We start from the raw sequence: 16,024 nt of genomic DNA on the forward strand, positions 1-16,024 counted from the left end.
TATCTCTTGTGTCTAAGATCCCATAAAGCTCTTCCCAGTCTGGTTTCAAGCTCTCTCTCCAGATGTGTGCCATCATCCCCAGTGTGTGCCCCACTGGACTGTTTGTTGTCTAGTGCATGGGGCATGCCATTTTTTTTTGACTCCCTGCCTTTGCATGGTCTGTGTGCCAGAAACACTCTTGCCACACTGTCACTTCTTGGGTTCCCTAGTTTCTTCAAAGCTCAGCGCTGGTGTTATCTCTGACATGAGGCCTTTCCTGACTCCCCCAGTTGAGAGTGTCCCTCTCCTTCCAAATTACTTTGTTTTAATTTTGTATTTATTTGTATGCATATTTTCCCCTTAGGAGATGCCATGGTGCCTGACACATAATAAGCACTTACTAAATGCTTGTTTTACTGAATCAAGCATTGTGGTTATATGAAAATAAATAGCATTCCCAATGGATAGCGCTTAAGATCTGGCAAGGAAACAAAATGAAACTTCAAGTTGTTCTGTTTCAAACCTTCCTTTGAAACTGTTTGAAGAAATTCATTACTAGAAAATGTTTGTATTTGAAATCTAGTGGTGTGGAGACTGGTAGGAAGTGAGGTAACAGTGGCCTGGGGGCAAGGGTAGGGGTAAAAATAAATGTGAAAATACACTTCTAAAGTAACAATATGCCAGAGAAAAATAGAAAATATTTTTAATTTATGCCATTGCTTGCCTTTTTGTTTAGACGATTAGAAAGTGCTCATTGTGTTCATGTATTGCTGTGTAAGTCATAGTGCCTAATTTACTTAAGGTTGTAAAAAAAAATTGAGTGTTAAAATAAATTAATAAAGACTTTTGTTCATCTTTTCCTGTTTCTGAAGGAAGGTGATAAAGAAATTGCTACCAAAATGCAAGAACTTGCACTTAGTGAAGGTGCCTTACCTCGACACTTACATACTGCAATGTTTACAATAAGCTCAGATCAGAGGATGCTTACGAATAGGTAAGTTTCATTAAATTTGCTGTGACAGTCAGAGGCATACACTTAAGTCAGTCATGAATTTTAAAAAATTAAGCAATTACAAATATTTCCTTCTTAGTTTTTCGCCTATCTCCTTCTTTCTGGGAACATTGGACCAAAAAGATCTGTGTCTCAGCCACATGGATGTTTTTGGTAGGAAGTAATCTTTTTAATATGTGTTTCAGTTGCCTATTGTCAGTCACAGAGACTGTAATAGGACTAGAGACATGGAAAGCAGTCTTCGAAAAAGCTTCCATTATCTAGAGAAGCTATCTAGGTCTAGGAAATTTTCATTTTCTTGGTGGTCTGTGTAAGCCAGTGACCCTTGGCCTTTCCTGTTTTAAATATTGCCAGTTAGGTAGATGTTATAACCTATTTTAATCAATTATTTTGCTGATTAAGCCGCCTTTTTCCTTATAAGAGTCATTTGGATACTTGAAAACCAATGCATTGAATCTCCATCTGCTTTAAGCTTTGTGCTTCTCTAAACTTTCTGTCCCTTCCAGCAACTAACGCACTGCTTGACACACAAGTGTTTAATATGTTTATTCAATGATCTAGCTTCTTAATGGTTGTTTGTCCCTTTTCTGTAGACCCTTTCTAGTTTCTTTGGCCCTTAATGTCCATCCCCAAACCAGACAGTCTCACAGGCATCATGAAAGTGCTTAAAATTTTGATAGGTTTTTAGCATATCACTGTGAGTAAAAGCCTAGGTCGATGATTCATATTTAGTGTATGATGCTCGATTGATTTTCCTTTGATCCTTTCCCATTCCTATTAGCACAAATGTAGCTCCCTCTCCTTGAGGTATAATGTTCTCTTCCTGACACAGTTCCACTAATTAGCTAGTTTTGACTTCTAAAATAATTTGTGTCCACCCTCAAATATCATTGAAGTTAACTTCTACTGTGCATGAAAGAGGACAATGCTGAGAGGTATTTCTGTTATCTGCTATAGTAAAGGCAAATATTCTTCATAAAAAGATATTCTTAAGTAAAAGTTGTAGTAAAAGTCTATATTAAAAGTTTGTTGGCTTAAGCATTAGGCTATAATTAATTATTTGCATCCACTAGGATCAACCTTAATACTGGAAAACTGTCCAGCCATTGATGTTAGTGAAAATTGGGGAATAGTCTTAAATGCATTTGTTGTTATTATATAGCAGCTTTCAAATTTGAGCTTACGGATAAACTATTTTACTGTCATTCATTATCTACAACTAAGTATTAGTGACAGAACTACATTCATTTGCAAATCTTTTGCTTGTGCTTTGTTCTTCCAGGAGTAAATACATTGTCCCCCTCATACAGAAAGGGTTTTAGGCTATTCAATCATTTACCTTAACTTTATCAATTAATCATTTTAGTTTAGTGAAGATTGTAGTAATATTTTAATTACTATCTTAAAGGTGGGGCAACTTTAGAACGATAAACTTTTTGGGGCTGTATTAACAGCAGTCTAATGACTTTTAAAATTGTAGCCATATTTCTTATAATTACATGATATCTTGTTCTTAAAAATTCCTTTCTGTTCTAGCTGAGATAAAGCAGCAAACCTTTTTCAACGTCTGCTTTTTTCAGACAGCTAAGTAGACATTTAGTGGGCCTCTGGACAGCTGAAAATGCAACCGCTACAAATTTGTTGAAACGTATTTTGGTAAGTCAGATTGAGACACTAAAAAGATCCATGTAGGTTGTAAAAATTTTAATGAAAAACAGTTCACATATTAAGTATATACATATGTCTTACTAATAGAATATTATAATACTTAAAACAAAAATAACTTCTGTCTTTAGTATCTTATTTCATTAGTGTATTTCATTCTGTCTTTTGGTTTCATACCATTCTTTTGAAACTAGATGGTTTTGTTTTGTGCCTCTAGCCTCCAGGTTTGCTGGCATACCTGGACAGCACTGACCCAGTTCCTGAGAAGGATGCTGACCGGATGCATATTAGAGATAATGTGAAAATAGCAACTGTAAGTACAGAGCACAAAGAAGTCACTAACTCAGAAATGAGTTTTAGCTTAAACCTCTGTAATGTAGAATTACAGCTATAAATTTGTGATGTTGAAGTTTATAGAAAAAGATTAGAAACTACATGTAATTTACTTTTCAGTAATTAGATGGAGCCCTCACAGTAACAGCAAAAAGTAGAGATATCTTTATATTTGCCATTATACAAGGTAAGGACCTTGGCGTGGGAGTCATGTTTTATGCCTGTTGCAATTTCCATAAGCCAGCATACCTTTTATGTAGTGGTGGCTAAGTAAATTCTGGAAAGGAGGCAGTAGATAGACTATTACTCTTGGAAATGTTGAGCTAGAAGGCACTTCAGCTAGATCAGTGGTCTCCAAAGTGGAAGCTTAGACTTGACCAGCCTTAAAGGGCATGTAGTCAGTCAGAGAGTGGGAAAATGCATTTTTTCCTGAGGCAGCCAATAATTAGACTTATATCACACAACCACTCATCCTTCCTGGCACTTAACAGCATCTGTCATACAGGTATCATTAAGAAACCCTAGCCCCTTGCCCTTGCTCCCACGATCTCCTCATGGCTACACTTGGAGCTACTGGTGATTAAGGGCCCTGCTTTCCTCCCTTTTGTCTTGGCTGAGTCAGTGAATGGCATTGGATTAGCAGCCCTGGATTGATGTGACAGATATAGGTCTCAATACCTTATCTTTCCCTCACAAATTAACCCCTTTTCCAAACTGCTGTATTCAATCATGTAGGGTCCCTAACTCCTCACTCTTCCTTACCCCATATGTACAGTTAGCTGCCAGATTTGGCATTCCTATCTCCACAGCATCTGTCATAGATAATTCCCTTCTCTCTACTTACACAGCCACCACCCTGGGTCAGGTTCTCAGCACCTTTCTATTATAGTAACCTCCCAATTGGTCTCCCTGGCCTCCAGTCTCCTCCTTCTCTGATCTATCTTTCATATGATTACCAGAGTGATTTTCCTAAAGAGCAAGTCTGACTAGGTCACTCTTCTCATTAAACTTCAGTGGTTCCTATCAAATCTATAGTCAAATATTTCTTCATTTTTATCTTATTTTTAATTTTAATTTTTTTTATCAAAATATATAATCATTAATTCAGTAGTATGTACATATTGCAAATAATATATAGCATACATATATTAAGGTTGTATGGTCAAAATTTTTTTACTAGCAAGGAACCAAGAGGTGACTGACCTAGATGACCATTACCTGTTTTGAGTTCTTTTGAAGAAATAGCCCTGTTTGCCATAGTAGAACTGTTTTAAAAATGTTTTTTCTTCAATGAAAGCAGTCGTCCTATATTGAACATTTATATTAAAAGTACTTCTCTGGTTGTAAGTCATTATCTTTGTGCATATATTAAAGTAGTGGATTTCATGATTCCTCAGGACCAGTACGGCAAATTTAATAAAGTTCCGGAGTGGCAAAGACTGGCTGGAAAAGCTGCTAAAGAAGTTGAAAAATTTGCCAAAGAAAAAGTGGATCTTGTATTGATGCATTGGAGGGATAGAATGGGCATTGCTCAAAAAGAGGTAAAAAAAAAAAAAGTCTGCCCTTATCCTTTCTGGCTTCTCAGTGAGATCTTGGTCTACTTTATTTGTCATCTGAGATGCTAGTCAAATATTTCAGATTTTTGACTGGCAAACAGCTATGACTTAAAATAGAATTTCATTTGGTCAGTCCATTGCAAAATTTTTCTTCTTGCTTTTCTTTCAACTCAGATCCTGATTTAGGAGTAAATTTTACATCGTAAAAAGATAACACATACGGTCTGTCCCCTAAGTAATCTCACATTGGCCATGAGATTTTATACAAACTCATATAAAGAAAAAAGGCACTATTTCTATGTTGCTACCTCACTTTATAACTAAGTTAAACTCTGAAATTGCATTAGATAATTGTATTTTCTGTAGTATCAGGATCAGAGAGCCAATCTTTCCATTAGTTCCAGATTTTAGCCCATATCTCTAAAGTCAGCCTCGTTTTTGTAGAGACAGGTTGTTGTTTGTAGATTAGCTGTGCTCTTTTGGCCATTTTTGTTCTACCAGGAGAGTCCTAGTGGTACTGATGTATATAAATTGTGTTGTCAATATCCCTGATGACAATGGCTCTTACAATTATAAACTAAAGCTAATCTTGGTTTATTTATAGATTTTAAATCTAGCATCTTCAGTCTTTTCTAATATAACTAATTGAGTTCCAGGCTTGCATCTGATCCCTGAAGGCTGCATGACCTTTGGCCAGTCCCCCACCACTCAGGACTCCAGCCAGGTCTCTAAGACCAGAAGTGACAGTGAGGGGCTTAATAGAATGAGTTTCTTCACCTGGGAGTTGCCTATACCCAGGAAATGACAGGCCCAGTCCCTCTTCCTGAGAAGTGTAAATAGACCTATCCAGCTTCCAACACTTCCAGGTCATGGAACCCTGGGCAGCTCACTTCACCAGTCCCCTGCCTCAGTTTCCTTATCTGTAAAATAGGGATAATAATATCACCCACCTCCCAGGGTGGTTGTGAAGATCAAATGAGAGGATTATAAAGCACTTAGCACAGTGCCTGGCACATAGTAGACACTATATGTTAACTATTACTCAATAAATGCTTGTTTTGCCATTTTCCAAGGCTCCCATTTATACTCTGTCACTTCCTCTATTTCTTTTTTGTTTTTTATTCTTTGATCCATACTGCTTTCTGCTTTTTCTTTTGATCAAGATGATAATGATGATGATGATAATGATGACTTTCTCTGTTTTGACATAAGACATTTTATAGCATCTCTGCATGTGGAGAAATTTCTTATTTTGCAGTTTACTCAAATTTGTGAAAATTTAGGAAAGTAAACACAAACCCAGGGATAGTGTAATGAAACGGGAATTTTTCAACTTGGGCTAACAAAAAATGAAACCTTATTAGAGCTAAAGTTGGTAAAAGTTTAATATGAGTGACCAACCTCTAAATCGTAATATACTAAAGTTATTTAGCTGCTTGTTAGTTTCATATTAGTTCTGTTGTTAGTTTCATGTTGTCTTGGTATAGATCTGTTATTTATTTTCATTTTTTAGGGTTTGTTTTTTTTGATCTGTTATTTAATGTAGGCTAAAAACAAGGGCTAACTTTTTAGGTTATCATATAGGAAATAATGGATTTCGAAATTTTGACTACAGCATTTCTCCCTTCCTACAAAGTATGTTGGTCTATCTCGTGTAGAAGCAAAACAGATCTTGAAACTATTTTCATGTGATCTAGCCTAGAATAAAGTGATATCACATAATTCTTTAAACTACTTTGATTAAGTTTTACTTTAACAATAATTGAGCTTGTTCTTTCTGTTAAAATTAATTCATAATGGTATTCTTATGAAAAAATTTGTATAGTAGATGTTATTCTCATCTTATCTTAGCTTGCTCTCTTATTTCTTTTAAAAATATTCTTTTTTTTTTCTTTCTACTGAACACATTCAGGACAGAAACAGTATGGTGAGTTTTAAGTTCCTGCAATTTATGTCAGTTGTTTTTAGCTGCCTGGCATGTGGAGTCTTGTTTTGGTATTCTTTGTCTTAGTGTGTTGTAGAGTCTCACTTCAGATGTGTCTGAACCAAGTTATTTATCCCTTGGTCCTGTATTTTTCAATTCTTCTTGGCTCCTGAAAGAATTAAGCAGCCTTTTGTTTTCAAGTTTGTAATTTTTCCTATTAACTGTTTGCCAACATTTGTGCATAATTTACTACTATAAACTAATGCAAATTTCATTAGTAGCAACTTCATAAAACTTGGAAGTTTTGGGGTTTTAGCGATATTAGTCCATTTTTTAAAAAAAATTTACTATTTCTGTGTTGAAAAATGTATTGGCACAGTGTCAAGCATTCATGTTATAAGGTTTCTTATTAACAATACTTGTTTGTAGGTAAAAGTCTCATTTTTACATGTTTAATTTTCTCAAATTAAGTTCTTTTAAAAATTTACTAACTACTTAATGACCACTTTTCTGAGTGCTGAGGTAAAGTGTAGATTTGTGTGTCCATCTGTATGGGAGAATTTAGCTCATGATATAGCACCAGATTTGGCTGATTTAATTTTTTTTTTAATTTCCTTTTCTTCCAGAATCTAAATCAAAAGCCAGTAATACTTAGAAAAAGAAGACAGAGAATAAAAATCGAAGCCAACTGGGATCTTTTCTACTATAGGTAAATTTCAGATTATTTTTTCAGTGTATATTAAACCAGCATAGTTGATATGTTATAACTGCTTTTTCTGTATATATTTTTGCTGTTTTGTAGATGTGTTTTTTAAAAAAACAAATGAAAGTGCTTTTTAAACTAGGAATTTGAGCAATTATTCAAACTTTCATAAGCACTAAGATTTGTGATAAGGTCAGCATTTTTCCTCAGGAGTTAGCACTATAAAACTTCTTCCTCTCTTCATGAAGTAGGGAAATGACAAGTTGTTTTCTTCTTTTGTGAAGTGGAGACAATGAAGTTGGTGTGGTTGGCAAATAGTGCCAGACTGAGTCTAGAACCCAAGTTAACTAACTTCTAATCTGTACTAATTATTACCCATATTGTTGAGGATGGAGGGAGGAGAGAAGAGTTTTAGAAAAACAAGTTTATTAACTGCTTTCTGTGTGCAAGACCGTGTGCTAAGCATTAGCGGGTGAGGGAGGTGGAAGGCTGTGCCTAAATAGATAAGTGAAATATGCTCCCTGAAGTCCAGGAGCTTTATTGTAGCCTAGTAAAGAACTCAGCTTCTCCCTTCCTCCACAGAGACTTTGGCACTGTACTGTCTGGTTGTATCTTACCTATTAGAAGTTCCTAAAGTACCTTTCTACTGCTGAGAGTACCTAAATGCTTTTCATTCTCTGAGCAGTGGTTGGAAAATTGGTACAATTTATTGTTGAGAGATTGGTTACCTTTCCTTGTGGTTAGGTTTGTGTTGTTCCACCTTCCTTGTGCTGTCTTCTGTTGTTACTCGTAAGATCTTCTCAGGAGTTGAGTGCTTGAAAGTGCTCAGCTCTGACCCAGGGCCACAGCAGAGAGCTTTTCTGGGGAGAGCGGGTCATCTTTTGTTTCAAAATTTGGGGGGGGGGCCCTAAAACCAGCTTGGGCTTTGGGCCTTCTTGGAATGAGTACCAGCCTTCCCATGAGACTGTGTATTGATGGCAATGCTGTCCATACCTTTTTCAGGTACTTACCTCTGTCAGCCTCCAGTTAACTGGTTCTAGCCCTGGATAGGGGGTTTTCTGAAAATCCCTGGACCCGGTTAGGGTCTGAAGTCACCCTAATAGAACAACAGTTCCATATCCCCTCTGGCAGCGCCTGTCTTTCATATAGTTCCCAGGCCAGGATTTCTGGTTACCAACCTGAAGTCTTATTTCTGGCAGTTAGACTTTCTGTAGGCTCTATTAGCTTTGTGAAAATGCTTTATAAATTGATAAAATATAATATTAATAATTTCACTTTAATTGTTTTAAACTTAACCTAGGTTTCACAGAATTTTTCTTTAATTTTTACACCAGTATGGATCAGTGTTTGACATTGCCTTACTGGTTGCAGTAAAGGTTTCATTTTATTGTGATGCTTATAAATATTCATTATTTAACAACTTCTTTAAAATATGGTATTTTGTTTTGCAGGTTTCTTCAAGACCATGCCAGGTCAAATTTAATTTGGAACTTCAAAACACGAGAAGAACTGAGAGACTGTCTTGAATCTGAGATGAGAGCATTTAATATAGACAGAGAACTTGGTAGTGCTAATGTGATCTCGTGGAACCATCATGAATTTGAGGTAAACTTTTATTCCTTGGGGCTTTTAATTGTACAAAAATAATGTAATGTACTTTGAAGTTATGTAGTGGCTTGTTTACCTATGTACTTTACACCCACCCTCCTTAATGGAATATTTGCAAATCGTTGTCTTGTAGAGGAAATTCTTTTTTTTTTCTTTAGCCCAAAATGCTGTTTCCTGTGTTTACTTGAAGCAGGTCTTATATTTGAATAGCTAAAGAATTTAGAATAAGAATGAGGCTGTGGGAAAGTAAGAACTTAAATATACCTCCACATCTTTTGCCATATTAATAATTAGTTGCTCTTTTTTTTTCTTCTTTATCTTTTGTTTCCTCACTATTGAGTCATCTTTTCTGAAGCATGCTGTAACTCTTCTCTCTCTTTCCCATGGCTTGTTTAAGTTTTCATGGTAACTTGTATTTGGTTACAAATTACAGATGATTTCTGGCAGTAATGTTCTCTTCAGCTATTAGTATGGAGAACAGGAAAGAAGTTAGTAGAGGTGATTGTATTTGATGTCATTAAATGTGCACATGCTGTTGAGTTCCCAGGCTCTTATCCTAGGGAAGGCTTCAGGGTACACTCATGATGTTTACTATTATTTGGGTATGCTGAAGCAATTGAATTCAAATTAAAACTAATGCATTTTTCATAGTTTTTTTTTTAAACTGTGATCCTATTTATTGTATTTTGTCTTCCTCATTAAGTAGTGGTTTTAATCCAGAATTCCATAAAATACCTTTAAAGGGCAGGGAAAGTTTCTTTTAACTTAAATTTTTTCCAAGACCTTCATTGAAGCAGTGTGATAGGTTAAGTTTCTATTGAGCCTTCTTCACTGTGTGACACAAAGAACTATTTTAAAAACAAGTTTCACACTTTGAAATTTTTTAGTTCCTGTCAATTATGCCTATAAATTCGAAATAGTAAGCCTTGTTAGGTGTATTTTTGAAGAGTCCCTAAATGTTTCTCTTGAGATTGTCACTCAAAAGAGAGTTAGAATTATAAGAAGCAGTTTTTTAGCACTTTCTGAGAGTCAGCTGTCACTTGAGTTCCTTAATTACAACTGAAATCATATACTTTGTTTTTATTCGAAAAGGTCAAGTATGATTGCCTAGCAGAGGAAATAAAAATAGGAGACTATTACCTGAGATTACTGTTAGAGGAGGATGAAAGTGAAGGAAGCGGATCAATCAGACGATCGTAAGCTACTCCTGATATCATTTTTGTTTATTTCTGCTTTACATTTTCATGCTTATTTTTATTGTGAGCTTTATTTTGGTATTTCAGGTATGAGTTTTTCAATGAGCTCTATCATCGTTTCCTGCTCACTCCGAAAGTGAACATGAAGTGTTTATGTTTGCAAGCACTGGCTATTGTTTATGGCAGATGTCATGAGGAAATAGGACCGTTTGGGGACACCAGATATATTGTTGGAATGTTAGAGAGGGTAAGAATGTTACTGTTAAAGTGCACTTTGTTGTAAGGCGTCGATCAGGGGTTTGGGTTTAGGTTTCTGCATTGCAATTTCCTTCATTTTGTCCTCCTCTGCCTTAGATCCTCTGGAGTATTTTGTAATGTTAGGAGGCTCTTTTTTTAGGTCAGGTAGAGGGGAAAGTAACGGGTTAGTATAAAACGATGTCATTTTTCTTGAATTCCTGGTTTTTGTTAGCTTTAGGATTCTCCTTTTCCAGCCCTAAATTGTAGGTTTTCAAAAGCCAGATAAATTTGGAGTGGGAGATTTAGAACTAGAAGAGCCTTTAAGGGCCACCCAGTCCAACCCCTCATTTTCCAGCTGAGGAAACAGGGACTCAGAGAGGTTGTTACCTACCCATGGTCACAAAACCAGTAAGTGTAAGAGGTGGCATGTGTATCCTCATCTTCCTGATTCCAAAGTCTTCACTCCAAGACTCTGCCTCTGTCAGAATCATGTGAAAAGAAAGATTAGTCAGATTTTCCTTTTTGTCAAAAATTTGCTGTGTAATGATTAAAGGTGGTGGTGAGATCAAAATTAGTGGTAAATCTTTTTGATTTTTGTCTTCTGACATCTGTGTTTATATACTCTCTTTAGTAGCATTTGTACCTAAAGTTATTAAGGAGATTGGGTGTTTGCAAATGATGTATTTTAAGATTTGTGTCTTCTGGATTGTTACATTTCAGGATATGTTTCTTGTCAGAGCAAATTCATCTTGCATTTGCTGCTATTTGCTCCTCTATCATTGAATAAAAATTATTTGAGGGAATTTCTTGAATAGCTTTTAAAACACAACTTTTGCCAGTGTTTAACTCTATAGTGTCTCAAAGTTTTCTGAGTACTTTTCCATAACTTATCCCATTTGATCCTTGTGACCCATGAAATAGGGATGATAGCTACAATTATTTTTTTTAATGCATATGAGGGATCATAAATGGGGAAGCCAGAACTCACCTTCAGGGCTTCTAGCCAGTGCTTTGTACATGGTGGTACTACTCTATCTTAATGGTCACTGTAGAATCAGCTCTGTAACACTTGTGTGGACCTGATTTTCTGTATTGTTTTCTGACTTTTGACTTGTTCTCCAAAAGAGGCTTGTAGTTACTTGGCAAAATTCTGAAGTATTCTACTTCTAAGATAGCTTTTAAAAGTTAAGGCACAAAAAGAGAAAATGGCTGTTAAAAATAATTCTTTCGGTAATTGAAAAATGTCTTGTTAAGTAAATGAGAAGAGGTATGTGAAAATTTTAGACAGTTTAAGGGAGTTAACTTCATGTTTCTCTTACCTACACATAGAAAGTGTTTGTGTGTGGTTTCTGTTGGTTTCCAGTTTCAGGATCCCTAAAAGAAGTAACTTTATTGTCTTGTTTGTTCTTGTTTGCTTAGAAGTTAATTTTTTCTATTGTTCATTGATATCTGCTTTTCTATTAAATTTTGATTAGATTCTCTCTTGTTTCAATAGTGCACTGATCGACTTGAACGAGATAGGCTGATCCTTTTCCTTAACAAGCTGATACTTAATAAGGTAGGGCCTCTTTTTAAAAAAATACTTTCACTTACAACTATGCATGTATTTATTCCTTGAGTATATAAATTACCAATTATTTGATCAGTGTCTTAAAGGTTGGAATGATTAACTTCTAAGTTTCCCTCCAGCTCTGAAGTCTTTGAAATAGCATTTTCCCTCTCTTTTGTCCCAGACAAAACCATAAAATCCTTTTGATCAAAGATATTTCATTTGTATAAATATTCACACTGAAGAATTATTAGAAATGATTGATTTAGCTCTATAAAGAGTTCTGTTTTTCCTTTAGAAAGCGTTCAAGGAAATCACATTTAACAGTTAAAATAGTTGGTTGACAAATAGAAGTTTTTGTTGTTGCCCACAATGAACTTACTGTAGCAGAATGCCAAAGTCGGCATTGATATAAGTATTTCTTTTTCTGTGTGTCCATAGATTAGATACAGAATTAAATCTTTCCAGTTATTTAGTCATGAACAATAAGGGTTAAGTGACTGTTGTTTTTACTTATCTAAATGCCTTGAATTGATTTTAATAATAACCCCTACTGGGCTAATTTCCTAAAATTGCTTACAAGCTTTACAGATGCTCTGTGTTACCAGTGAATTTAGAAACATTTATTTGAGAACTAGCCTAACCTGAGAAATATTTTCAAACCCAAATAGAGAGCTTTTATGAGCTGCTAGGGGGCACCATAGTGCACAGAGTGCTGGGCTTAGAGTCAGGAAGACTCACTTTCAAATCCAACCTCAGACACTTAATAGCGGTGTGACTCTGCACAAGACCTAACCCTGTTTGCCTCAGTTTCCTTATCTGTAAAATGAGCTGTGGAAGGAAATGTCAAACCACTGCAGTATCTTTGACAAGAAAACCCCAAAATGAGGTCACAACGAGTCGGACACAACTGAACAACAGCAAAATAGAGCTCTTATTTTCCTGTCTTGTGTTTTCAATAACCGCTATTGTTAGGGGCCTACATACTGGTTGGAAAAGAAGAGGTTAAATAGAAATGAAATTCTTTCCCTCTCTCCAGTCCCCCCTTCTGTTTCTCCCTTGCTATCTACCCACCTTTGTCCCCTTCTCCCCCCTTTTATCCCTCCCTTAAAAATTGATCTATGTGTAATTTTAATTTTTCAAAATTTTGAAATAGTTCCGTTGTGTGTCAATTTTAAATGCACTGTCATTTTTGAACATGAAATCATCTAAACTGATTTCTGTGAAAGATAGGTTGTTTTCATGTGTGTATGTATGCTGTATATAAATTCTTATGTTTTACGTGATATTGAGAACAATAATTGAAATTGTAGGTCTTTAGTTTTTCTGCACCAAAGTGATGTTGGATTTAGAGTCTGACCAGGGTTCAAATCCTGTTTCTGCAACTTTACTGAAATGAAAGAATGGATTAGATTATCTCCAACTTCCCTTCCAGCTACAAACGCTGAGATTGGGAAAGAACACTTGATGTTATAGAGATAGATCTCTTAAATAATTGATTTTATAATGCTTTATGTTTAAAAAATATTTTTGTCAAATGTATATTCTTTCCCAGAAAAATGTTAAGGAGCTTATGGATTCCAATGGAATCAGAATCCTTGTGGATTTGCTCACCCTCGCCCATTTGCACACAAACAGGGCCACAGTACCATTGCAGGTATGCTGGGAATTCTCTGGCTTATTGTTGAAGTATAAATATGCTTTAAAAAAAACATCAAGGACCAATGACGACTTTTAATGACAACAAAAATGTATTAGCACCCGAATTTATTAGTTTTCTCTAGTAATTGTGAAGGCATCGTGGTACAGTCTTTCATTCTGTTACTGTTTTCTGCTGTTATGGTTTATATCTTACAGAAAGTCTAAAGGGGAAGATGAATTCCCTTTGGCAGGTGACATTTTGCTGATGTTATTATGGGGCCTTCTTGTTGTGATTCATATTTATCAAAAGGGATTAGCTCAGCAAACCACAGAGGAAAAACTAAAACCAATAATAAATGCCCATTGTCCAGATTGACATCCATGACTGACCAGGGCATTGCGTTAATATATCAGTATCTAAATATTTTTGGGAAATGCACAGAAGATAGGCAGTGAGTTGTACACATTAACGAATGTGAGGAGGAGAGAGAGGGTAGATTGTGCTTGGGAAATGGTAGATTGCTTTTAATAATCTCTGAAGAAGAACTGTGTCTTCAATACAAATGAATGAGAAAGCGTTTATTAAGTCCTTGGTACATGCAAAACCTTGTGTTAAGCAGAAGGGACAGGAGAAGACAATAGAGAAGGTTTCAGCTACAAGTCATCTGCAAAGGCCCAGTTTTCTTTAGGGTACAGCAACAACTCATGTGATCATGCATCTTCTTCAGTGTCATTTCCATTAACAAAACTAAATCTGTATCTGATGTTGAACCATTTGAAAGTGTTAATGCTTTGGGTGAAAACCTTCTTTTCCGGGGTCTTCAGCTACTTAGGCCACTAAGGGTGGGGCTGGGGGGGGGTGTGGTCAGGACTTGGAGCACCTGAAGGCACATGTTCCACAAGGGTTGCTCTCCTGCAGGAGCTGGGCTGGAAGGGCTAGTGGTCTGGGGGTTGCCAGTCTCCACCAGCATCTTAAGTGGAGATGGTGGTCCAAATGATAGTGGGTAGTGATGGTCTGGTGTTGTGAACTTTGGAACAACACACTGTAGGAAATAAAGTTTCAGATTACCAAAAGAGCAACAAAGAGTTACATGGTAGTTGCCAGTAAACTGCAGTATATGAGCGGTGGTGAGCAATGTGTGAGAAATTATGTAAGGGATGTCAGTGAAGAAGGGAATGTAGACTAATCCTGTGGCCCAAGGGATAACAGACGAATCGTCCAGTACTTGCAGAATTCTGAAGATTCACATGGGATGAACTATCACAGATGAGTTGTAATCTGCAACTTTAAACCTACAGGTGTTGATTTGTTGACAAGGTAGTAAAGAAACTACAACATCCAAACCTTTCACATATAGTGAATTGCTGTCTTAAAATATTAAACTACTGGGCTCCTAGCCAGAGACAACTTTAAACACTGGTTCAAGACCATATCTCTTTAAGCAATAATCTTTGCTACAAGCTCTTTGATTTCTTGAGAGAGAAAAGAATTCACTTGAAACAGTACTGCTACCTTTCATTTAGTTTCACATATTACCTGTAAGATCAGGAAACTAAGAGTTATAAAGACATATGATGTCCAGATTTTTCTTTCTTTTAGCATCTAGTGTTAAGTTCTCAAAATAATAATCTAAAGTTTCAGACTCATAAAACTGAAAGCAACTTAAATCCTGAAAAGGCCTGTATGAAATGAACTTTAAATTGAGATGGAATGCTGTGTTGATATCACAGTTGATTTCACCATTTTTCCTGTTTTTAAAAATGCTATGATTTACATTTTATTCTGTGAATTCTTGTAATGGTAATTTTGCCTTGCTAATACAATCCCTAACTCTAAATTTCAGAGCAATGTGATTGAGGCTGCACCTGATATGAAGAGAGAGAGTGAGAAGGAATGGTATTTTGGCAATGCAGACAAAGAAAGGAGTGGCCCATATGGGTTTCATGAGGTGTGTAATGGCAGCATTTCTTTTTTTTTTTTTTTAATTATTCTTTAATGTGCTGTGGCCCAGAGGATGCTGCTCTTCCCCCCCACCCCACCTTCAGGTTGGGGCCATGGCAGCATTTCTAATGATGCTTCATGGTAGGGATGCTCCAGGTCTTTGTCCATACAAAGCAAAAACCCAAGTCCTCAAACTTCAAATTCTAAACAACCACTCATTGATGAGAAAATGGTGTAATTTAATGAATGCATTTTCACAATATTTGCATTGTAATTGTGATTTTTAAAAAATAATGTTTTAATATCTAATTGCCTTAGTGCTTGGGAATGCACTGAAAAGTTCCTGCAGATTTGGTGGTCAGGGCCACTGTGTGTTAGAACCAGGTTCAGACAAGTAGTTCCTTTTCTCCTGAAATTTCTTCAAATAAATATAATCTTCACAACTTCGGAACAGGACCAGAGATAATGTCCCATTGGGGCATAGACTTTTTCCATTTATGTAATCTTGTTCCTTTTCTCTTCTTGCCAAGGCTCCTTTTACTTCCTGGGTTCTTTATATGTGTTTGGTTACCATATAAATGGTATCATTGAGGCTCACTGTAAAATATTGAATGCGAGTCTCCCTGACACCCACTACCCACCCCTCAATCCCACCTTGATTGACAGCCCAAATTAGGAT

At 36.1% G+C, this 16,024-nt stretch overlaps 1 protein-coding gene across 2 annotated transcripts in view; it reads left to right on the forward strand.

The window, feature by feature from the left end:
• Positions 1-16,024, forward strand: part of DNAJC13 (DnaJ heat shock protein family (Hsp40) member C13) — a 123,042-nt gene that overhangs the window by 43,074 nt on the left and 63,944 nt on the right. Inside the window, exons 18-29 of one of the 2 annotated variants that reach the window (XM_036758915.1) lie at positions 852-973; positions 2,572-2,647; positions 2,874-2,969; positions 4,387-4,530; positions 6,458-6,472; positions 7,096-7,178; positions 8,624-8,777; positions 9,873-9,976; positions 10,064-10,223; positions 11,709-11,771; positions 13,318-13,419; positions 15,248-15,352. In XM_036758915.1, coding sequence (XP_036614810.1) covers positions 852-973; positions 2,572-2,647; positions 2,874-2,969; positions 4,387-4,530; positions 6,458-6,472; positions 7,096-7,178; positions 8,624-8,777; positions 9,873-9,976; positions 10,064-10,223; positions 11,709-11,771; positions 13,318-13,419; positions 15,248-15,352 — 1,224 coding nt within the window. The remainder of the gene's footprint in view (positions 1-851; positions 974-2,571; positions 2,648-2,873; positions 2,970-4,386; positions 4,531-6,457; positions 6,473-7,095; positions 7,179-8,623; positions 8,778-9,872; positions 9,977-10,063; positions 10,224-11,708; positions 11,772-13,317; positions 13,420-15,247; positions 15,353-16,024) is intronic. The other variant, XM_036758916.1, reaches the window with a different exon arrangement.

This window comes from Trichosurus vulpecula, chromosome 5 (assembly GCF_011100635.1).
Source record: "Trichosurus vulpecula isolate mTriVul1 chromosome 5, mTriVul1.pri, whole genome shotgun sequence".
In the NCBI taxonomy this organism is placed as follows: domain Eukaryota; kingdom Metazoa; phylum Chordata; class Mammalia; order Diprotodontia; family Phalangeridae; genus Trichosurus; species Trichosurus vulpecula.